The sequence below is a fragment of the Amia ocellicauda genome, chromosome 4, assembly GCF_036373705.1.
Source record: "Amia ocellicauda isolate fAmiCal2 chromosome 4, fAmiCal2.hap1, whole genome shotgun sequence".
In the NCBI taxonomy this organism is placed as follows: Eukaryota; Metazoa; Chordata; class Actinopteri; order Amiiformes; family Amiidae; genus Amia; species Amia ocellicauda.
The window spans coordinates 33792194-33818260 of record NC_089853.1 but is presented as its reverse complement, the minus strand read 5'-3'; the positions used below and the strand labels follow the sequence as shown (position 1 = coordinate 33818260).

Sequence of the window (26067 nt, the reverse complement as noted above, 5' to 3'; positions counted from 1 at the left end):
TGTGGACAAGTGCAAGGTATTACATGCAGGTAACAAAAATGTCCACTATAATTACACTATGGGAGGAATAGAACTAGATGAAGTAACGCATGAGAAAGACCTAGGAGTCTATGTGGACTCCTCACTTTCTCCAGCCGAACAATGTGGGGAAGCAATAAAAAAGGCAAACAGAATGTTAGGGTATATTGTCAAAAGTGTAGAATTTAAAACAAGGGCAGTAATGTTCAGACTGTACAATGCACTAGTTAGAGCTCATCTGGATACTGTTTACAGTTCTGGGCTCCACACTTCAAGAAGGATATCGCTGCTCTAGAGGCAGTTCAGAGGAGAGCAACCAGACTTATTCCAGGTCTGAAGGGAATGTCCTACTGAGAGACTGAGGGAACTGAACCTTTTCACCCTGGAAAAGAGGAGACTACATGGGGACTTGATCCAAGTCTTCAAAATCATGAAACAGGGCATCGCCCACATCAAACCAGAGGAGCTTTTTCAGATCTGCAGGGACACACATACCTGGAGACACAAATGGAAATTGGTCTCCATTTCATGTCAACAGGCCTATTGAGTTGATGGCTTTTCATCCTCCTGCCTTTACTTCAGAGCAAGAGAGTCGGCTTCACTTGCTCTGCCCTGTGCGGGCCCTCAGGTGCTATTTGCAACGGCGCTCGGACCAATTGTTCGTGTCTTATGGAGCGCAGACACAGGGCCAGGCGCTTTCAAAGCAGCGCCTCTCGCATTGGATTGTGGACACTATCTGCGTCTTACGGTCCTCAACGTTGCCCGTTTCTTTGTGCTTCTTCAAAAGAGCTTGGACAGCACATCTGGAAACCCCTGTTTGCCTTGAAATGTCTGCCTGGGAGAGACCTTGCTGACGCAGTATAACTACCTTGTGTCTTGTTGCTGTGCTCAGTCTTGCCATGGTGTATGACTTTTGACAGTAAACTGTCTTCAGCAGCCTCACCTTGTTAGCTGAGTTTGGCTGTTCCTCACCCAGTTTTATTCCTCCTACACAGCTGTTTATGTTTCTGTTTAATGATTGTGGTTCAACCTACATATTGAACCTGTTTGGTATAATTGTTTAATCATACACCTGACTATATGCGTACAACATCCCTGACTTTGTGCAAGTGCACCTAGAAGAATTGATGCTGTTTTGAAGGCAAAGGGTGGCCACACCAAATATGGATTTGATGTAGATTGTTCTTCTGTTCACTCACTTTGCTTTAAGTTAATTGATTAATATAATCTATTAGCATGTATGTTTCTGAAAGCATTCTTACTTTACACAATTTTTTCACACCTACCTAAAACTTTTGCACAGTACTATATATATATTTACTATACATCATACCATTTATATATACTCTACAGACAAACATATATATATATATATATATATATATATGCAAGTCAGATCATTTGGAAAAATCTTAATTTTCAATATTTTCAGAATATTAATTCCAATTCAAAGTGGTAAAAAATTAAGTGGATAGTATTTTAGATGTATTTTTTAGTAATTATTATTGGTGATAAATAGACCAATTTCTCATTTAGCCAGTTTGTGTGTGTGTAAGTTAATATATACTGTACAATTTGCCACATTTCTCAAAAAACAGTGTGTTTTTTATTGCTGTAGTGAGTGGAGATGAGCAAGTGAGAAGGCCATAGGCGACAGTAAACTACATGTTCTAACGTCTATAAATCATGTGAAGTGTAAAGGAGAGTGTGACTTGCACACACATTGTTTAAAAAATTACACCTCATCTTTGAAAAATGGTGTGAATCATCTTGTACAATGACTGTCAATAAATTCCTCTTGCATTTTATAAGATGACAGTCATGGGTAAAACCAGTGTCTTCTAATGTTTGTGAATTAAGGGTTTTGATTAGCTGAGATAATTCAGATGAAATATGGCTGATTTGTACTGATTTTAGGTCCTAAAAAAAATCATATTAATTTTGTCTCCCCACAGTTCAACATATCTCTTCGCATTTCTAATCCATATTAGAACTACCTTTGGTAATGCAGAAAATGTCATCCTGTTATGTTATGTAAGCTGATAAAATTGTAAAACACTACTTCTTCTTTCATAGCCAAGCTGCAGTTAACTTTGAATCTATAATTATGCCTAAATTAAATCAGTCTCTTGTCTGCTAGAATGCTTCATGGGTCCAGTACAGTATAGCTGTCCTAATTGGGCAGCAACAGATCGGCTTTACCAAGTATGTAAAATTGCTATTGAGATATAGAAAAATTGAAACAATTCTCCCAGTAATTTCTGCTAAATGAATTAAATGTTAACATTTCTGACTAATTATTATTTTCAATAATGAAAATGAAAAAGAGTGCACTGTGCTCTGGAAGCTCTCTGTATAGTAGCTGCATATTATTTTAATAACAATTCCTTTGATGTGTCCATTAATCACTGCCATCACCACACTCAACCTGCGAACCCCACGTCTATGTGTTTTATTTTCCTTCTCACTTGTAAATATATTTAATTATTTGGATTCTGTTGTTTTCCTGCTGTGTAATATTGCTGTAGGCTACACACAGTTGCAGTAAAATATGAACACTTTGCATGCTTTTGTCGCAGCTTAAAGGTAGAGAGGGAAGAGGTTGAGACCATATCACTTAGGGAGATGTATTTATCATGATCAGCTTTTCTCTATGGAGAAACAACAGGGTGTTGTGTACCACTAGGTTTTTCTTGCAGTATCTTGCTGGTTAGCCCTGGCATTCTCAAATGTAGGGTGGTAGTTAGACCTGAGTCGGCTCATAGGCTGTAGAGTTTGTAAAATAAATAGTCACCGTTTCTTAGCTCTGCTCTAACGTACCTCTTACTGCGCCATTGGCAAGAGCAATCCGTGTTAAGTCTATGACTAAGTCTTCCTACATCTGGATGGTAATAGATTCAGACCAGATAGAGCACAGGGTCAGTTTTTTTTAAATCGCTGTCTTAATAAATAGAATCCTCACCACTCATAGGGTACAACTGCCGACTACACTGTCCAGTTTTGTTTTCCATCTCCCTACGTATGGCTGATGAAAGGAATGGGCCGGGGGGTTACTTGGGCAAATCTACTCCCTTCAAAGCAATAATCAGAACTTTGAAGACTGCCAGCCAATGCAGATACTATGCCAAAATTGCCCTTTTATTTCTTGGTAAGAGAGAAATTAAAAGGATCCAACAGTGCTTTGCACCTTATGTCAAGAGTTTTTTCATACCAGATATTTAATACATTTTGATGTCTTATTTATTAATGAAGTCTTATACAGTCCTCCCTCTTTATATAGACAGGTCTAAGGCAGACATTTAAATTGGCAATAAGCAAGGGTTGTGTTATAAGGAGGGTGGTGTAGAGAGAAACAATTATACACTAGGGGAAAGTCATGCAGAAGGGGAAATTGATTATAAGAAAAGGGGGGGTGTTTAAAGTGGGATGACATTTACATAACTCAGTTAAAGGAGAAGAAAACAGCGTTACCTGGTTGTTAGCTAATAGGTAGCATGAAAAATGCTGCAGAAATTGCAAAATCACTACCATAAGGCAGGTAATGGGTACTATTCTTTGTCCAGACACCACATCTAGAAAGACTGCCAGCGGTAGGGGTACTGTGAGCTCATAGAGGGAGCTCTCATTGACTGAATAGTCACCACTACTGGTGTGGGCACCAGAAATGCCCTTGGCACACAACCACAGAGACACTTCACCCTTTGTGTGTTAGTCTTGAAAGATAGCTAACTTACAATAATTATTTGCTGACAAATAAGAATTATAAAAAACTAAAATTAACAACACAAAAATTCAGTTTAAAGTGGGACTGCACAGCATTAATTCAACCACTAATACTTAATATTTATATTCATCAACTGTGAGAAGAATGATCTACAATACTGAAGAAAACAATGCTAAACTTCAGTTTAGGGTTCACAATCCCTGGTGGTAAATTCTATAATATGAATAACTTAACTCACATGTTTATTTGGGTTTGTTTAGTTATGTAAATATTGTATTTCATAGACTGAAGTTGACATCATCTGACAGGAAAGTAAATATGGTTAATTAATATAGGTGTACTGATATATTTAATAAATAATGTTGATTTCAACATTCATTTTCCTGTATCCTGTATCCTTTTTACAGTCATTTTCAGTAACCAATGTGTGTATGTGTTTCATTCCGAGGTTAAAGTGTGCATTTCTTGAGCTATATTTGAACTCATCTCAGCTGGAACTAAAAACAGTTTGACGGAAGAGAATGCTTCTTATCTTGAAATATGAAATTCTGTCTGGTCAGCTTCTTCATGGATGGAATAACATGATTGACTAAAATAAAATGCTGTTGTAATCGTGCTCTTTTCTGGACCAAGTCTGTGCATGTATATGGATAATTTAGATTGTCAGACAGTGAGTGTCAGATTACAGTAGAGCAAGCTTGAAGCCACATCCCAGGACTTGAAAGTCCTTAACAATAATTGGCAAGACATCATTATTGATATCAAGCATTCACAGACATCCAATACGCCCCCCCCGCCCATACTATTAATAACCAGTGACATGTGATTGTGTGCTTATTGTGAAAGAATCTCCCAATTTTTATGTATTATGTGCCAACTCTGTTTTTTAATTAAAACAAAAGCCCATTAAATCCAAGACGTGTTCAATTACTTTTACTCATTGCCTGCTGCAACACACAGAAACAACTAGCATGTTAATTGCTCCGTATCCCTGCTTTGTACTTCACAGTGCACTTTTACCCAATTCCTGCATTAATCTTCCTAGTAAATTATTTATTAATTTGTTTAGTGTGGTGGTATGTTTTGATTAGTTTAACAAGGGCATCTGTAAACCAACAAAACTGCTTTGTTTTGGGATGCTGCCAGTGAAAGGTAGTTACAACCTGTGTACACATTGAGGCTGAAGATGATAATCGTTCTTGTTTAAAGATTGTTTGTTAGTGAAATATTTGAACTTGTTTTGCTGTCATTGTCATTTGAGCTTCAAGTAGAAATAAACCATTTATAAATTACAATTTTAATTATAAGACAGTGGGATTTAGTCAAAGGTGAATATGCAGAGACCCCTTGGTGAATGTTGCTGTTTTCTTGCATTTTTGTACAGGATGATGATCTAGAGACAGACTTGACCAAACTGCGCTACAAGCCAGAACCAGACCGACCCTTGGAGGAGTTGATGCAGTATGAGAGGCTCTGTCCAGAACTACATCATGACTTCCAGGTACTACACAGTCCCATCACACTGTCTCCAGCCTACAGCAGAAAACATTGATGCAAAAATTACAGAGGCTTTCTCAGAAAAAAATAAGACATTATAATAATTCCTATGTGTTTGCATAGCTAAATAAATGACCAATCTTGAGGTGTTGTAATACATAAGCACACTATTGTATCTTATCTTTTATCAGTGTATACTGATGCCTGATATGTAGTCTACAAGCATTTTCCATTCATCCAGAGACCTAATCTCCAAATAAATAAACATTTAAATGTATTATCCCAGGATACACTATTACACAATAGTGACAAAGAGAGACAGATGCCAAGGCACTCCTCAGCTTTGGAGATGCACTTTCTTAAAAGAAAATCAAACCATCAAACCAGACTCATTATATTAATCAGAAGGATATGTGAAAAGTGCAATTTTTATATAACTTACTTTACTCTTCACCCTTTAACCTTACACTCAGGAAGGTCCAAAAAAGTATGTATATTGTTCCCTACCTCATGAAATAAAGCACTAGAAAAGCTTACTTCTCCAAAAATAAAACAGAATACAGTCTTTCCCAATGTCAGGAAATAATTTCCATATTACTGGAGTTGCAAGGTTTACACATGTCTGAGGTTATTCATTGCAATGTATTGACTATTTATAAAAGCATTTTGTCTTGTTTTTTATTCTGTTCTGTTTAAGAGAGAGAGAAAAATAAAATAATGCATAATATTGAAATGAATACAATGATGAGTCATCATTAAATGTATTGTGTGGGAGGGGTGGGTTTAACAAACATTGTCCAACTGGTCATCCATCTAATTTCAGCAAGTTTAAAAATACATATAATTTTTCTTCATAATGAAATTGGCAAATTTTCTGTAGCACAGTTAATGTTTTCCTTCCAGACAAAATGTGTGCCTTTGTGAAACAGCATCCTCTTCATCGAAACTGCTTAAGTTAAACGCACTGTGATACCCTTTCATCTTGCGATGAGTATAAATGAATAGAAATGTCAACATGCTCCGAGTTAATCTCCCTTAACTACATCTTGCTGCGCCTGGTGCCACTGTTTTAATTTAAATAATATCACTTATGAGATTAACGGTTGGCATTGAAAAATTTTGCCTCTCCAATTAATTTATGGCTGTCTCCCCCTATGTAATAATTCAAGCTGGCTTGAGACAGCAAGTAAATTAAAATTATTTTGTACCTGGATTCAAACTTCTTAGCATAAAGATTTTAGGAAAAAGGAATAAAACTGTATTCCTAAATATCTGCTGATGTAATCATTACATTAGTAGCCTGGGCCTGGAATTAAAATTGGTATGTAGAAAGAAAATTAATGATCCAATTAACACAACAACAAAACACACACAAACACACACACACACACACACACATATATATATATATATATATATAAATATATTATTCTACATTTGTGTGTGTGCATGTGTCCAGGATGTTTTCTCTCTCTCTCTGTTCATATATATATATATATATATATATATATATATATATATATATATATATATAGAGAGAGAGAGAGAGAGAGATGGACACACACACATTTGGATGTGTTTATCAATGTATGTCTGTTACAATGTAAAAGTAACACTATGCATTCATTGCAGAGATTTATATTAGTAAGTACTGGTGAGCCTGTAGTGTCTAGGACATGCATAATGAAAACTAGTAGAAAAGCCTTGCATTATTCTTGTGACATGCATTTAGAAGCCTGTCTGTATAAAACTGTATAACCTAGAATTTGCTTCCCAGTTTTAGCTGTAAAACAGAAATAATAATTGGAACAAGAAAATCCCCTTTTAATTGTTTTTGTTTAGCTTTTTTGCTTTAATAAGTCTGTTAGATATAATTTATAACCCTCAGGTGAGTTAGCTAGCAGAATGTCAGGCAGATTGGAGAATATTCAGTGATTGTCTGCTCTCTCTATTGCTGTGTGACACTTGTTGTCTCTGAACCAGGATTACTATGTAGTGATTTTAGTATTAAAAATCAGAACCTGAACCTCCAGCTTTCTAAATTGATCTCTGGCAGAGTATAAAAGCTGCATCACGTGGAGTTAATTACACTGTGAAGAAAGCCTCTGATTATGAAACTGATTGAGAATAGTTTGCTGCCTTCTGTGCGGTATCTTTGTTTAATTAAAGATTAGGACTGCTATGTTGTTGATTCCAGGGGGAAAATGACAAACTTTTTTACCTGGAGCAAAGCTTAATAAATCCGCCTCAATCAAATGCATCTGTATAATCATAATTAATTTTAGAAATGGAGAAGAGTATATTAATTTCTGTTCATCCTACCGTTACCTGTAATTCTAAGGCTGCATAAAAAAAATAAAAAAATAGTGGCACTAGATGTCATCTTCATCTCTTGAAACGTTTGCTCAGTCTAATAATGGAGCATGCCTCATCTTCAAACCATTTCCTTTTCTGTACATCTTGCTAGTTATCGAGTGAAAGGCCCTGGAGATTTGTGCACATGCGTGAGGGAAGACTTCTCGTGTAGTGCTAATACAGAATCCACTCTGATGTATCCCCTCTATTAATTTGTGCCGAATGGAAGTTCATTTATGCCACTGATTGGCTCAATTCACCCCAATAATAGTGCATGGGATTGCAAATTGTATGGCAAATGTCTTGAACAGGAAAGCAGCTGCATGAGAGGGAAATGTCCTGATTTAGACAGATACCTGCTCTGAGATTAGGTGACAAGAGGAAGAGAAAAAAAGAGAAATGAAGCAGGTCTCAGAAGCCCCAGGGAGATGCTGTTATGAATCTCACAAACCTGAAGGAAACCTGAAATATCATGCCAAGCTGTTCACTTGTGTCAGCTGTCTAAATGATCTGAAGAGTTTTGGCTAGGTTTTAGAATATGAATGGGAGACTGTGTATGTCCTTTTTTGTATTCCTCAAAAATATCACAGAATTGTAGTTTATTTTTTTCCACTTTGACATTCTGTGATATAAATCCTTTCTGACACATGCAATTGTGGAGTTTAAGGTATGCATACTAACTGAGGTAAAGGCATTCAGAGTGGTTTCCAGTGGACTGGAAATTAGGTATCTCATGATGTTAAAGGATAAAGAGTAACATATACATTCTGGTAGTTTTGTTTTACTTTGCAGTAGAAGAGTCATGATATAGTACTCATGTGAATGTGACACAACAACAAACACACAATAAAGCACATCCAAACACATATGTATGTGATAGCATGGCCTAACACAGACATTCATAAAAGCTGATAGTTATGTCACAGGGTTTTGGAACACTGCCTGGCAATTCCACTGTATTTAGGGGTACTTAGTTTTAATATATCCCAGAATGTATATTTGCAGATGAGCTCAGTTATGCAACACACTCTTGGCTCTCAGGAAACTTCTACTCTTAACCAGAAGTGTCTCTTCTTTGTGGCACAGAACAAAGCAAAAATAAGCCTGAAGCAGTTTATTCACATTATGCACTTAGTACAAATTCATAAAAGCTCAGCTTTTGACTTTCAGAAGAATAAAGCTAATGTATGGAATTTAACACCAGGAGCATGGCATATTTTAATGTGACCACTTGCTCTAATGGACTTTCTTACCTTTCTGAGCCAAGAATTGACAGCACCGTGTGTTGAATGTTGACGTGTGGTATCTTTCGTCTCAAAGGGGTGAATTATATTTTGTTTCTAGAAGGTGGCACCCTTGACCTCTCCTTCTGGCTTGTGGGAAACTAATACCAATTATATGAGGCAGCTAAATGAATATTTCAGTTCCATTCACCTGCTGGGAATCCTTAATGCATAAGATGTTCTGAAAGTTCTGTCAGCTACTGTAATTGGAGAGCCTAATCTGTTTTATATTTCAAAGTAATTGTTGCTTTCAGTTCATAGTTTTTGATGTCATAATAACAAGGAAATGGGTTTGCTTATATCTGTTCATTTTGTGTATATTTCCTTTGAAATTAGTGCTTGTTTGTTTGTTTGTTTCTTTATTTATTGTGTCATTTGTCGGGGGAGGCAAAAAGGTTTGTAAAATCACATAAGAAGCTCTCTATTATTGTTCCAGCTATGAGGAAAGAATAATGAATTAAGCTGCATTCCCCTTTAGGTCTTTGTTGTGTGTGCTTCATCCGAACCAATGGATGCAATTCTATAACTGTCCAGAGTGTTACTCCCCCTGAATTTAATTGTACTCAGAATGCACTTTAGCACATTTTGTAATCACTGCTGTTCCACTAGCACAGGACTAGCAGTTTGTCTGCATCCATTGAATTACAGTTAACTTTACAATTAAAGTGCTTATCCACTATATTATCACATATTTATTCCATGGTTCTATACATTATTTTATTTCAGTGTAATTTAGATGGAACTGTTGCCCATCATATTGTAACTGAATGTCTGAAATTATTACAAAATTCTTACCTGGCCAAATAAAGTGAAAATTATCTATGTAGATGCAACTGTGTAAGAATTAGTCACTACACCGGTACCCTAGAATAGCTATTACTCTGAGACCAACTCTTTGGCTTAAAATTGTCAAAGAAGAGATACAAGAAATACAGTTGCTCATTTTGAACCTATACAATAATGTCAGTGGACTGCTTTACATGTAGTTCACTGCTAACAGAAGGTTTGCTTATGATTCTCAGGAATTGGACTCAGGTTCAGAGGGAGAGGCGAGTTCGGATGATGATGGTTTGGTCTGTGGGGACTTTGGCTCTAGACCCCGATACAATGATGGTGGCAGGTCTGCAAATCAGATGTTGGGACACAGCGGGACTCCTGGTGCCTTTCATGGAAGCTGTACCTCTGCTGAGAGCCTAGAATCCTTCCAGGAAGAGACTAGAGCACCCAGCCAGGAGGGAGGTCATGGAAGTGCAGAGGCCCAGCTGAATGCCAGGGACTTTCACAGCCAGTATCTCAGCAATGGCAGAGCCAGGCAGGAGGGCCCCAGTATGGTCGACAGACTCCTGGAGAAGCATGGGGCATGTATCCCACATCACAACCCTCAGCTCTACACCACTGCTGCTGCCAACACCAAGTCCATCGCTGGGTACTCTGTCCTGGCCTTCCCAGATTTCTGGGGTCACCTTCCCCCTCCCTACAGGCAGCCGATGACAGAGCGGAAGGAGGGAATACAAAGGTATCTGTTTATCTACATTTTATAATTGAGAGACAGGAATTGTGATATGAGGGAATGCAATGAAGAGAGGTATTGAAGTTAGCTGGCCAATTAAAACAGCTGTTTACTGTTTAAAAATGTGTGGTATACATACAAATGGGACCATGGAAGGATGTTCCCATGCACAATGAAAGTACACATCTGGCATACAGCCTAGACATGATTACATAAAGCTATTCAATATTTAAGAGGGCAAAGGTTCATTTAGACAAATAAATGTCAGGACTGAGGTGCACTGAATTGTTCATTAAAATTGTAACGGTTTAATTTAGTTAAATAAATGTAATAATTGACAATTACATTTAAACATGAAGAACATGCAAATATTATGTTTTGAAAAATAAATAAATAAATAGTAATAATAATAATAATAATAATAATAATAATAATAATAATAATAATAATAATAATCGTTGAGGATCATCCTTAGACAGAAAAATGTGTACTACTGTATTTCATACTGTACCCAGCAACTGGAGTTACTATGGAATTGGTTCAGTTATGTCTTTAAAGAACTGGGCTGATCAATGAGATTGCTGTCCCGTGGTGGTTCCCATCTGTGATTTCAACTCAGTCTAGTGTAGACCATAAAGTGTCCCTGTCTGGCTGTTTACCAAAATAAATAAAAAACGAATCTGATGGAGAGCTTATGACTGTCAGGGGGTTAAAAAAAATCAATCGGCTTTTGATTTTCTTATGTTTTCTTGATTATTTTTTTCATCATTTGGAATAGCTCTTGGTTGTCCAAAAAACGACTGTGCAGAGGCATTCATCATGTCATTATTCTGCATTGATTAGAGTTAGGCGCAGCCCTGGGACAATTGGCTGAACTAATGTCTGCATTCAGAGACACTGGGAGAGAACGTCCCTCTGGAGTGCAGAGGGCTGATGCACATATATAGTCCACAGCCATTCCTGTCTTTGTGTAGGTCACCTCTGAATCATAATATAAAGGCAGCTTGAGTGGGATCATCTTAGAAGAGCAAAGGGGAATACATTTTTTTAAAAGCTGCATATATAAAAATCTATTGACCACCAATGTGTATTGTGTTTTTTGTTGTTGTTGTTGTTGTTTTTTATGGTTAGCCTATTTGCTGTGATGGTGTTTGGTTCACATACAATTTTTGGCAGGTTTGAATGTTCATCTGTCGTGGTATCAAATTATATTGTTGTCAGAAGTCTTTTTAAAACGATAGGTTGTGAATGTAACCCCGGTTATTTGAAAAAGGAAGCACTGCCCAAGTGGGAGAGGTTTCTGCGCACTTCCGTAGGAACCTGATCAAAAATGTCACTCTATCAAAGCTGTCATTGGCCCCTGTGCACGTCACTCAGAACAGGTCCCTTCCCACTTCCTGTTCTATAAAACATGACATCTGCACAGGTTCGTCCTCTTTTTCCGGGAGCTAGGACTCCCATGCCACTTTGCATCCCTTGGGCAGTGCTTCCTTTTTTAGATAAATGGGGTTGCATTTGCAACCTATCGTTATCTTTCAAGTCGGAAGCACTGCCCAAGGGGGAGAGGTTACTGCAGCGAGCTGATAGTGGGCCTTGGCAACACAGCTCCAGACAGGAGCCACAGAGACCCCGTAGGGTCACACCTGGGCTGCCCAGTTCTCTACCGGGAACTGTCTGCAATCAGCATATACAAATGGGGCTATAGAGGTCAACTCTTACGCCCTCCGCTTACAATAGCAAGGCCGGCTGCTCTACTAGTGCATCTAGGAACGAGGCCGTATATCTACTTGCAGCATATATGGCGTGGGCAATCAAGCAACTTGTGAGCCCTCCGCGCATTAACATGGCAGTGAACCCCTGATCCTGCAGGAGCGGGGCCACAGACCCACTGAATAACACACAGCTGGCTAGTCAACTGAGTAGCCACAGCTGGACCTAACAGTATATACAGCGCGGCAGCAGGAACATTCACACTGCCTCCACGCAGCACAGGAGAAATCATGTTCACTGAACGGCACAGAGCAGCCAGCTCCACTGCACATCACTATACACATCGTGGGGTGCAGGAAGCAAATCATGCACCATCACATAACACGGGAGCAATTATCACCTATTAGCACTATGCAGGACAACAGCAGGCTCTACCATGACAATCAAACCATAAACATTGCGGTGTGCAGGAAAACCGTTCATGCACTCTCCGCATAACATGGGAGCATTGGCCACTTGCTCCACTAGCCCAGCTAGGAGTGAGGCCACACCAGCTCTACATTGTCATACAAATGAACTATATACACCATGGGGTGCAGGAACCAACTCATGCGCCACCCGCGGAACACAGGAGCAGTTGACGCCTGCTGATTAAACCAGCTAACGCAGGTCAACATCAGCTCTACTGTGCTGACCAAGAATTAACTATATACACAGCGAGGCAGCAAGAACAACTGAGCTCCAGTGTACACAAGCTAGAACAGAGCCACAGTCCTGCTGTTTACACATGTAATATATATAGCAGGGACAAGCCAGATGCATGCACCACCACAACACAATGCAATAATGAACAAACTATATACAGGGCGGCCTCATAAGGAAACGTAACTGTAGGCCGCATGACAGACCCTGGGAACACATTGACAGGCTATCAGCAAGTCTAGGAGCAGCTCGCATGGGTGCTTGACTGTAAGACATAGTCCGTTGGATGGGAAAGACATGGTTCATATAGCTCTCTCAGAATGCGCTTAACAGGGGCAGACTGGGAGAAGAAATCAGGAGCCAGAGCCCGTAGGCTACTGGGGCTGGACTGCAGCCAACAACGGATTCCCAAAGGAAGGGACCAGTCCCGTCACATCCAACCTATTGAACCGGACAAATGTAAGTGGTGAAGCCCAAGCAAGCTCCTTGCCTTTTCATATTTGCCTGTTCATATAAGCAACCACCGCTGTGTTGTCTGTCTGAACCAGCACATGTCTGTCCCATAGGATTGGCAGGAAATGACACAGTTCGAGGAGCACAGCTTGTAACTCCAGGACATTGATATGGAGAGCCTGTGCGGGTTCCATCCACCTGCCTCGGACACCACGTCCATCGCAGACTGCTTCCCAACCTTGTTTGGAGGCATCTGTCATCATCACCACTTGGTGGTAGACTGGTCCCACTGCCAATCTGAGGGTCAAATTGTAAGGGCTTGCCTGTGACTGCCAGAGCTGGTGGTGCACCACCTCAAGGAGCGTCCAGTTGCGCAGTGATGCATCACATTGACCAGCAGGTTGGCCGCCACCGCTATCTCTCTGAGAGGGGGCGGGGCCTGTGATGCAGTGACTGGGTCCGGGGCCTCAGCAAGTTGGGACAGTAAAGGGCCAGCAGGCTTTCGGTGTTACGCAGGCAAGCTGCTTGGGCTCCAGCCTCGTAGGCCCTCTGGATCGGGGTCTCTATCACGCAACATAGTTACATGACTCTGTGGACAGCGGGGTTAAGGAGACCAGCACACACATCAAGTTTTAAGTGGGAAGGGACCTGTTCTGAGTGATGTGCGCAGGGGGCAATGGCAGCTTTGATAGAGTGTCGTTTTCGATCAGGTTCCTACGGAAGTGCGCAGAAACCCCTCCCCCTTGGGCAATACTTCCGACTTAAGATAACATGCTTTATGAAATCTCATGGACATTGTGAGCTGAAAGATATTATTTTTAAAAGCGTTGTGTTATGTATTATTTTTCCACAGAACATATTATTATTTTTAAAAATTTCTGTTATGATTGTTATTGTTATCACCAGCTATGTATTTTATACATTAATCTCTTTAGTTTCCAGGGCTGGATCCAGTTTCACTTGCAGTAGTAGCACCTTTTGAACTCTAGAATTTCTCTTTGAATCCCTTTGGAGTGTGAAATTTGTAATGGAAAATAATCCATCTCTTCTCCATCATTAGCGCTGGCAAGTCATTTCATTTTTCAGTGTAAATGATCTTTGTCAGCCCTTTAGGACTTTCTTGCACATTGTTTGTTTGGTTCCTTCAGCTGAACTGGCTCTGACTCCAGCTCCATGTCAGAAGTGAGATATCTCTTAGAGCCATTTTTCATACAGACTTACATATTAATTATTTTATTCATTTCCCCTTGTTCGGTGAATTTAGTAACCCTTTCTAGAAAATTGCAGAGTGATATTTGTAAAGTATGTGAACATTTTCAAAGCTTGGACAAAAGATTGCAGTGAAAGCAATTGTTCTAAATGTGTTCATTATTGTCATTCAAAGGGATATTAGTGTGTGATGTTATAGGAAGTCAAATTACTCTGTAACTCTCTTTTTAGGCACTAATTGGGGTTTGTGTATTTGTGAAGGAAATGAATTATTCTGTTTGGATTGATTCAGTGAGGGATAGGTGAAGAAAATAAGAACTTAAGCATTTAATGTATGTTGCAAGTCTGTTTCATATTTTACTGCGAAAAGCATAAACCAACACGGTAACACTTTACAATAAGACTCCCAGTTATAGTGTATTTACATAGTAGGTACTCATAAAGAGCATTGTAACTATGCATTATTACAATGTACTTAATGTTTAAAAATGATTTTCAGTATATGTAAGTACACAATTGTAACTACATTTGTAACTACATTTTATGTTTTTTTCTGAAAATGCACGTGTTTACATATAAAACTGGTATACATTATCCATTTAAAAAAGGTAAAAATGTTTTGATGAGTGACTACGGTTGATTAACAGTGGTTACATTGCATTGAAAATGTAAACAAATGGTGGTGTCAATCCATCCATCCATCCATGCATTCTCAAACCCGTTTATCCTGATGAGGGTTGCAGTGGCAGCAAACTTAGCAGGGTGACCAAACCTCCCTTTCCTCAGCCATGGATTCCAACTCCTCCTGAGGGATTTACAGGCATTCCCCAGTCAGCTGGTAGATATAATCCCTCCAGCGTTTCCTGGGTTGGCCTCGAGATCTCTGCTCAGTGGGCCATTCCCAATAAAGCTCCAAAGGTAGCCTCCCGGTGGGCATCCTTACCAGATGCCCAAATGGGCAGAGATCTCGAACCTCGAAAATTGGGATCTGTTTTAAATGTAATCCAGGGCTCTATGCTTACTTTTTTCCTTGTAGGGGCACAGTCCAAAATTTAGGGGCACACTAAAAAAAAAATAGTGGCACATCATACATGGTTAATATTTAATGCTCAAATGAAAAATAAATGCAACAATGTTCAAGACATGTAAATACAGCCTCATGGTGGGGCAATAGCTCAAACCAAAATGGGGCAATTCATTCCGGGGGGGTAGCTAGCGAAGTGCGGTCCCGGGGGGGTGGTGAGTGCCGGTGTTATTATTATTATTTATTTATTGGCAGACGCCCTTATCCAGGGTGACTGTCAGGTGTTCTGACAAACTCAACTACTTTTCAGAATGAGCTACCTAGCGAGAGTACGCATGTGCAGTGAACAAACCCCTAATACAGGCCCAAAAAGCCCAATACAGGCTTCCAATAAGGTTTCCATTGTTGAAAAACAGCTGGTAGCGCATTCTGTCAGGTCCTTTCTGATTGATAGGATGAGCTTCACAATGTTTTCAATTGGGGCAGCTCATTCCAAACGGTTGCCCATTTTTTTTTCAGACTACCGGGCAGCTCATCCTGATAGGGAAGCTTGTTTCGATGCTCGCAGATGCGAGTAAAACGCTCGCACTGTAGAGCCCTGTAATCACATGTGCATTTAAGAGAAAACTTAGTTACAAATGTAGTTACAATTGTGTACTTCTACTGTTATAAATTTTTACACATTAAGTACACTGTAATAATGCATAATTACACTGTTCTTATGAGTAACTACAAATGTAGTTACTGAGTACCTACTATGTAAGTACACTGTAACCAGGAGACTTTTAGTGTTACCAATAAGGGAATAAATTACATCAATATTTAATCAAAAGCATAACTGACAGCAGTCACAATTTCCTCCCATGTTTTGTTGTAAAATTTTGACTTACTTTAGATGTTTGCACCCTTTCCTTTTCCCGACACATAACAACTAAAGTCTCTTCATGTTGCAAGGTCCACCTTTTCAAAATGTTTTCTACATTCTGACCTGTATAAATGCCATTACTGCTTTACTTACCATGTGTACTGCTTAATTGTCCTTAACTGCTTTTAGCAGAAATTCTTCTATAAGAAAAAGGGGGAAAGAAGCATTTTCTAACATTATGTTAATTTTAGTGGATGTTCTATTTGGCAATTGTTTCCTTTAGTGGAAAAAATATTATTATATTGTTTGGCTAACACCTTTGTCCAAGGTGGATCAAATTCAACAAAGAAGTGTAATTAAGGTTACATAGTGGAGTAGAGTGGAAACAAAAATAAACATTATTATTTTTATTATTATTTCTTGGCAGATGCCCTTATCCAGGGTGACTATACAAATACAAAGTGTACAATACAATACAATACAAAAGTACAGTACAATAGATCGAGATATAGATCGAGTAGTTGTACATGTAGTGTTATGTTGTGAAGCAGGTTCAGATTAGGATTGCCTACCTGCTGTGAAAGAATGACTGGAGTTGTCTCTTACATACATTTTAAATATACAAGATTTATCAGGGTAGAGTTCTTAACAACATATAAATAAATACAAGTTTTGTGCTGTTTTAAAAAAGAGAAGCTGTGAGATCTTGGGGTTATGTTTTTCGTGCTTTTTGGCAACAGTGCTTAGTCTTTCTGGGACTACTTATTCATCTGCAAATCCTTGGAGGCATGGCTTCATCCTGGGGATTTTGAAGAAATGTCTGGAGGAAATTCAGCAAGGGTCTCAGGTGGCTGTCAAAGCTGTGCGAGTGTGCATGCAGTAAAAGCCCCTCTTCGTTGAGACCCATTTGGATGATTTTAGCAGGCTTCCAGATCCCCTCCCCAAAGAGAAGCCATGTTCCCCTGGGGGTAATCTGATCAAACAAGCAAAAGGCAGACAAAGAAAGAAAAAAAAGAAAAGAAAACACAGCCCTCTGTTTCTTCTGCAGTAGTTCAGGTGTTCCTTTTAATTTTGCAATTTTGGCTTTCTTTTATTTTTGTTACTCAACAGAAGAGGGAAGGGTATGATTCCAGAGCCAACGTGAACTGCACCAGGCTGCGAATGAGTCAGCCATCAATAATCCACTCTTCAAAAGGATATGTGATTGCTTTGCTGAGATGCAGTTTCTGTTTGTATCCTCTCTCTGATCTGGGATAGGCCAGGACCTCTGGGAAGGCAAACAGCATAAATGAGGGAGGGAGTGAGTATGGTAGTTGCAGGCTGCTGGGACAGTGGGAAATGTCAAGTTGAGAGAGATTATGTGCACACATTAAAGACCTTCTCTATAGGGGGTTAGGAGGCTGCTTTAGTTAATTTAGTTAATATGAAAATCTCTGAAATTGCAAATGTATCTCTTCCATCTAGTACATTTTCTTTTTCTTACAATGACTGGTGAACTGTATGTGAAGATGTATTGAAAGAACACAGGTCAGTGATTTTTGGCATTGTCAAAAAGGTGGCCTATAGCTGGGGTAGGTCAAAATTGGAGTGCGTACATAATATAAGCCTTGTTTTCATGTACTCACAGAACTCAATAAACCTCTGAGGAAACAATACCGGGTATAGGCCTACATAAAATGTAGACCCTCAATCTCACATTATTGTTAAGGTTTATTGGCATACAAAGCCTCTCCCTCTCATTTAGTTTCTTTTATATATTTTTGTTTTGCTCCAGAACAAATCTAACCTAAACTGCAAACTTTTAGGGCCAGTGAACTGTGGTAGTCACTGCATTTGCTTCTACTTTAAGCTATTCACATCAACAGAGATAGAGAGATTTGAGAACTCCACTATCTTGTTAAATCTTAATAGAGGTGATACATCTCAAATATGGACTCGTTTTCATAGGTCACAGTGGAAGAAAACAGAATAACAAGATATCAGGGTTCCCATACCTTTCTATGGTATTATGTGTGATGTGTTTATTAGACTAACCAGGCTGGTCTTCTTTTTTTTTTCCAGAAAGAAAATATTTGAAGATGTCCAGCGCTTACTGCAACCTGAGGAAGTCATTGATAAGGTTGTGTTTGATCTGGAAAATCCCAGGTAAAGTGATATGTTGGCTCCAGTATGACTGTGATGTCTTAATTGTCTTTACAGAATGGAGGGAATACTGTTATTTGTGTAATGGTTAAATCTTTAACTCTTTAGGTATTCTTTAGGTTTATTACTATAAACACTGTATTGACATGTTATTAAATATGTTATAAATGGTTATATGACATAATTAGAAATTATACAAATATTATAAAACAATTTAATTCTCCATAGGGGAGAATTTACACTGCTTTGTGTGTAAATGTATCTAAAACCTAAGCAACACTTTGTGTGACACGCTTGTTTAAGAAAGATTCTAGTTAGTCTCAACATAAGGGCTTTTTATAAATTAACAAAATAATGTGAAATGTGATTTTTCTTTTGTTTCTTTTGCTAATTTGAAGATGCCAGTATTATTTTTTTTTTAATGTAACCTTCCAAAAATTAACTTGGCTGTGATACTAATGTTTGAGAAATGTACCTGAGTCAGCAGTGGACCCCAACCTGTCGATCGCAAATTACTGCTTGATTTTGAAGCCTTTGAAAGTAGATCTTTAAACATTAAAAAAATATGGTTAAAATGGATGCTCTTAAAATATCTATTTTAATCTTTGGATTTCATATAATGGAAAGCTATGAGGAGAGTGATGCAGATCTGCACTACAAGAAGACAATCAAAGATTTTTGAATTCAGTTGTCTCTTAAGGCAGATGTTCCCAAACATTTTCTGCCCAAGGAGCCCTTTGCCAACCAAATTCTGGTTGAGGACCCCCACCTACAGAAAATGCCACAAGTCCTTATTATAAAAGGAAAAAAGGGAGATCATAGAACCTTATTATTAGCTGAAAACTTCAGATTCAAAGAAGAGTTCAACTGACTCCTAATGAGATGGATGGGCCTGCACATTTTTTCATAATTGATCAACTAAAATATGTTATTTTTAGGAACTTAAGGCATGACATTAATTAATAGTGCCACAATTCAAACAGAATGAGGAGTTGCTGTTACCTTAAAGTCTAAAGTCTTAAACAAAAATAGATTTGCTGGTATATTTTGCTTTAAGAATTATCTGGAAAAAGAATCATAATTTTCATCCCATACCATCGTGCACTTTCACTTCTCATATTTTTAGTTTCATTATCTTAATATAGTGAGGGAAAAAAGTATTTGATCCCCTGCTGATTTTGTACATTTGCCCACTGACAAAGAAATGATCAGTCTATAATTTTAATGGTAGGTGTATTTTAACAGTGAGAGACATAATAACAACAAAAAAATCCAGAAAAACACATTTCAAAAAAGTTATAAATTGATTTGCATGTTAATGAGGGAAATAAGTATTTGATCCCATATCAATCAGCAAGATTTCTGGCTTCCAGGTGTCTTTTATACAGGTATCGAGCTGAGATTAGGAGCACTCTCTTAAAGGGAGTGCTCCTAATCTCAGCTCGTTACCTGTATAAAAGACGCCTGTCCACAGAAGCAATCAATCAATCAGATTCCAAACTCTCCACCATGGCCAAGACCAAAGAGCTGTCCAAGGATGTCAGGGACAAGATTGTAGACCTACACAAGGCTGGAATGGGCTACATGACCATCGCCAAGCAGCTTGGTGAGAAGGTGACAACAGTTGGTGCGATTATTCGCAAATGGAAGAAACACAAAATAACTGTCAGTATCCCTTGGTCTGGGGCTCCATGCAAGATCTAACCTCGTGGAGTTTCAATGATCATGAGAACGGTGAGGAATCAGCCCAGAACTACACGGGAGGATCTTGTTAATGATCTCAAGGCAGCTGGGACCATAGTCACCAAAAAAACAATTGGTAACACACTACGCCGTGAAGGACTGAAATCCTGCAGCGCCCGCAAGGTTCCCCTGCTCAAGAAAGCACATGTACAGGCCCGTCTGAAGTTTGCCAATGAACATCTGAATGATTCAGAGGAGAACTGGGTGAAAGTGTTGTGGTCAGATGAAACCAAAATTGAGCTCTTTTGCATCAACTCAACTCGCCGTGTTTGGAGGAGGAGGAATGACCCCAAGAACACCATCCCCACCGTCAAACATGGGGGTGGAAACATTATGCTTTGGGGGTGTTTTTCTGCTAAGGGGACAGGACAACTGCACCTGCAACTGACGATGGACAGGGCCATGTACCGTCAAATCTTGGGTGAGAACCTCCTTCCCTCAGCCAGGGCATTGAAAATGGGTCGTGGATGGGTATTCCAGCATGACAATGACCCAAAACACACAGCCAAGGCAACAAAGGAGTGGCTCAAGAAGAAGCACATTAAGGTCCTGGAGTGGCCTAGCCAGTCTCCAGACCTTAATCCCATAGAAAATCTGTGGAGGGAGCTGAAGGTTCGAGTTGCCAAACGTCAGCCTCGAAACCTTAATGACTTGGAGAGGATCTGCAAAGAGGAGTGGGACAAAATCCCTCCTGAGATGTGTGCAACTCTGGTGGCCAACTACAAGAAACGTCTGACCTTTGTGATTGCCAACAAGGGTTTTGCCACCAAGTACTAAGTGGAAGGGGTCAAATACTTATTTCCCTCATTAACATGCAAATCAATTTATAACTTTTTTGAAATGCGTTTTTCTGGTTTTTCTTGTTGTTATTCTGTCTCTCACTGTTAAAATACACCTACCATTAAAATTATAGACTGATCATTTCTTTGTCAGTGGGCAAACATACAAAATCAGCAGGGGATCAAATACTTTTTTCCCTCACTGTACGCAGGTTAGTATTTATGTCAAGTAACTTCTGGTTATATATATATATCAGTCTCATTTACGTTTAGGTGCCGAGAAAGATCCTATCATTACTTGTTACCACAGTTTCCCTTAACTGATTATTATTCAATGATTAAGGATAGGCAGGGCCACCAATAATCTAATGTCTATTAACTTGTGTCAATTTCAGACTAAACAGTTAAACAGGAATGAGAAGATATTTCTCGGCGTTGACAGATTTTATTTCTAAAATTATCAACAAAACAGTTTAATGCAACACACATTTATATTTAAGAAAACTAAATGATATTACACATTCTAGAGTTATGAATCACAGATTAACATTTCTAATTGTTTTCTCAAATGTCATGAATCACAAACTCCAAACTGTTAAACTTAACTGAACTTCGTCGCAGAGAGGCCTCTCTGGCTTCGGGCTCAGATAACAGCACACGGCACGAGGTCCGTGTGGTTTGGAACAAAGTCAGTCCGGTTCTGCTTTGTCCAAGAACTTCCACTCAGTCGATGCACCTGGAAGTTGGGGTTTCGCGAATGTAGAGTCTTTTCCAAACAGATTTTCCACTGGTTTGAAGGCTCCAAGGTTGTGCACAAAATCTTCTTGGCAAGCAGGGTCTCTCACCGTACTTATTTGAAGACAAAGTCTTTGAGGAAAGCAGGGCCCTGTTTGGTTCCAAGGGTCAAGTTTCTTAAGACTCAAATAGCTATTTAAATGACTGACACTTTCGTATTCAGTCGACTTAGTCAATTGTCCAGCTGTGAAACTCCACTGATCTCCTTCTCCCAGTTTAACTCTTCTGTTGCCGGCAAAGACTTGGTTGGTTTCTGGTTCCGGTTCGGGCAACAGAGCTACAGGTTGAGCTGTGGCAGCGAGTTTCTGGTTCAGGTGAGAGAGAGAGAGAGAGAGAGAGAGAGAGAGAGAGAGAGAGAGAGAGAGAGAGACCATGCCCTGTTCTTTATACGCCTGTCAGATCAATAGGTGATTGGTTCTTGAGTTTGTGAGGGGGGCCTGATTTCAATCCAGGCCATCTTTTGGAAATGCCAGTTGGCCCGGGTTCATAGCTCTGTGTCTGGATTTCGGCTCTCGTCCATTTCAATGAGTTTTTATTATCTACAGGCCCTCTTCCCCAGACATCTCATAGCAGGATTCCAAACTATTTGGCCTATTCTTGGTGCCATACTCCCAAAACTGTCACTTTGATGTAAACCAGTTCCACACTTTAAGGAAATCTGATAACTTTGGGGGGAGAGGTCTTCTTTAGATCAGTGCTTCAGCTCAGAGCTAAAATGCTCTTATCAAAATACACCCAACATAATGCTACAGTTTCTAAAAAGACTGGTTTGGTTTCTTCATTAGTTTTCTTCTTTCCACTTTGGCATTGAGATGAATTTGGCATGGGACCATTCTGTGGTCGCTTCCAGTAATAAATCTGTTTAGGACCATGCATCATCATCATCATCATCTTCAACTCATTATGATCCACTGCTGGATGAAGCCCTCCCCAAGACGGTTCAACTTTTTTATACTATTTGTATATGTATCAAACTCCCATGGTGCACTTCAGTTATAAAGTACCCCAAGGGAACCATTGAAATCAGTGCATTATAAACAACATATGTTGTAACCTATTATAATAATGAAAATGCTTCAGATATAATTACGTAAAATATAATAAAACCAGGAAGCTTGACTGCCAGATAACATGAATTTATGATAGCCTACATGCCTTTATTTTAGCTAAATAAATTACAATCCTAATTACAATCCGTTCAGTGTTCATTTTCCATCATGGAGTTAGTCAGCCAGAAATGGGTTGATTTTAATATAGTCAGTCTGTTGCTTTCTTTGCTGCCCCCTCTTGGCTTTTCAGTAAGACTTGACTGGTCTCACTGGTCCTGCTGGTATGCAATTGCGTGCAGCTTTTCAACCTCGGTTCCCCCTTTTGCTTCACATCATTGGTGCTAAACTACCCTCGGACGCCTCTCATCCTGCGGTGGGGTGGACCCCTCACACACACAACCACCCTCTGCCACCGCTGCTCTACTGTACCCCCACTTCAGGCAAGTTCAACCTGTTGTTGTGTGGGCCCCTCTGTTGGATGCCACTTACTTCCCACTATGGCAAATACTCAGTCCGAATGCAGCCCTTCAGTACAATGTATGCCTCTTCAGAAGGAGCCTCCTCTGGCTTGATGTCCTTCTTGTCAGCCAGGAGCGGTATTTGGACATCCAGCTCTACGTAGCACCGGCTCTATGTAGCCTCCCTCTTGCTGGACCACTTCACTGCTGCCATGCTCCTGTGCTGAGTCACTGTCGCTGCACTCTAAATCCTGCCACTTCACTCCAGTGTAGGCCTCGTCCAGCTGAACCTCACTGTCATCGCTTGGCCATTGTGAGTGCCCCAGCTCCTCTGACTGAATCTCATTCATGAGTGGACATACAGTTAGGTCCATACATACTGTATTTGGACAAGGACACAATTGTCATAATTTTGGCTCTGTATGCCACCACAATGGATTTCAAAGGAAACAATCAATTGAGGTCCCCCAATTTTAGGGTCTCAAAAGAAACATAATCATGAATTAAATTGTGAGTTTCAATAATTGGTGGCAAATCCTTTGCAGTCAATGACTGCCTGAAGTCTGGAACCCATAGACATCACCAGATGCTGGGTTTCATCCCTGGTGATGCTCTGCCAGGCCTGCACTGCAGCTGTCTTTAGTTCCTGCTTGTTCTTGGGGCATTTTGCCTTCAGTTTTGCCTTAGAAATCAAAATAAACCAATCAGAGAAAAAACTTCACTAGAGTAAATACAAAGGGTTTATTATTTTATTATTATTATTTCTTTCTTAGCAGATGCCCTTATCCAGGGCGACTAACAGAATATAAGTGCAATACAAACTGCAAAAATACAGTGCAGTTCAAGGCATAAAACATTACAAATTCCAATTTACATAATAAAATGCAATTCAAAGCAACTCAAATTACATTCAAGATATATTGAAGCATCACCAGGAAGAAACCCAGCATCTGATGATGTCTATAGGTTCCAGACTTCAGGCAGCCATTGACTGCAAAGGATTTGCAACCAAGTATTGAAACTCACAATTTAATTCATGATTATGATAGTTTGCCCAGTTACTTTTGAGACCCTAGAATTGTGGGGACCACATATAAAAATGGGTGTAATTCCAGCACCTAACTACCCTCAAATTAAAGATGATAGTCTACTCTTAATGAACATTTTGTTAGATTTCTTTCAAATCCATTGTAGTGGTGTACAGAGCCAAAATAATGACAATTGTGTCACTGTCCAAATATTTATGGACCTAACTGTAGTTAGACCTCATCTGGAATACTGTGTACAGTTCTGGGCACCACATTTAAGAAATATATCGCTGCTCTAGAGGCAATTCAGAGGAGAGCAACCAGACTTGTTCCAGGTTTGAAGTGAATGTCCCACTTGGAGAGACTGGGGGAACTGAACTCTTTCACCCTGGAACAGAGAAGACTATGTGGGGATTTGATTCAAGTCTTCAAAATCATGAAGGGCATTGACCACCTCAAACCAGGGGAGCTTTTTCAGATCAGTAGGGACACATGGACCCAGGGACACAAATGGAAATTGGGCTTCAAGGCATTCAAGACATAAAACACGAGACACTTCTTCACACAGAGAGTTGTTTCAAATCTGGAACAAACTCCCCAGTGATGTGGTTGAAGCTGAAAACTTGGGAACATTCAAAAATAGACTGGATAGGATCCTTTGATTACTTAGTTATTAATTAACCCCACTGTTTCTGGGATTCACTCACTGGCTCAGTATCTGCTTCTGGTGGAGGATGGTCACTGCCACCCCACTATTTCTGGGCTTCACTCACCAGATCGGCCATCCAAACTGAATCTTAGAGCTCCCAGAAAAACTCTGAGACCAGGCTTTTGGTACATTCTCAGGGGATCTCCATGCAAGGTCCCTTTTTGTTGCGTGTGAATTCTATCCACTTAACTGAAACCAATTTAGCATTTTAGGCTACAGGATTCACCACTTGCAAAAACAACAAATAATAAGAGTTGGAGTTAATGCAACAGGTTTTATTCTCAGAGTAGCTTTTAAGGAGCAGCACTGTTCTCACTCTAAATTATTTCTAAATGTTCTTGCTCTAAATTATTTCTTCCTGGAGGGAATCAGGGCACCATTATATATCTCTTTGCCCCTGTGACTGGCTCTTGCAATGGGTTAACCTTCAAACCCAGAAGCTACAATAAAACATACTTATATATTATTGGGAGGACTGATGCACACTCACTTAAAACACTGCACACTCAAAGTCCTACCTAGTTGGCCACTGAGGGTACTGTTGTGTTTCAAACTGTAGAAACCTTGTACCCCAAGCATTTTGTAAGAGTGACAGGAAACAAAAAATGGTCAGTGCTGCTGTTTTCTCTGTGCCAGCTGCATTTTGTCAGAGTAATGGAAGCTGGAGATGTCGGAGGACTGTGACAGATGGAAGCTCTTTTCATTTTCCTGGCTGAGCCCCTTGTAAGCTGTTCTTATTCTAGTTTTGACTGAGGTAAACAAAACTCTGTGTCAGGGCTTAGCAAGTGATCATTCAGCCTCAATTTAGGCAATGTGTGTATTTACATAATAATAACCAAATAATACCAAACATTTGTACTCAGAAATAAAACTTGTCTATTGGAAGTTTTATTTTATTTATTTATTTATTTATTTACAATATGTCCTAAAAAAGAATGCTCTTTCTCTGAGCTCAGTCATATGTCTGGTGTTAATGCACTGCCAGCATTATATATACATACATACACACACACA

At 39.4% G+C, this 26067-nt stretch overlaps 1 protein-coding gene across 2 annotated transcripts in view; it reads left to right on the top strand.

The window, feature by feature from the left end:
* Nucleotides 1–26067, top strand: part of agbl1 (AGBL carboxypeptidase 1) — a 250858-nt gene that overhangs the window by 63336 nt on the left and 161455 nt on the right. For both annotated transcript variants that reach the window (XM_066701926.1, XM_066701925.1), the window contains 3 exons: nt 5127–5243; nt 9900–10393; nt 18412–18495. In XM_066701926.1, coding sequence (XP_066558023.1) covers nt 5127–5243; nt 9900–10393; nt 18412–18495 — 695 coding nt within the window. The remainder of the gene's footprint in view (nt 1–5126; nt 5244–9899; nt 10394–18411; nt 18496–26067) is intronic.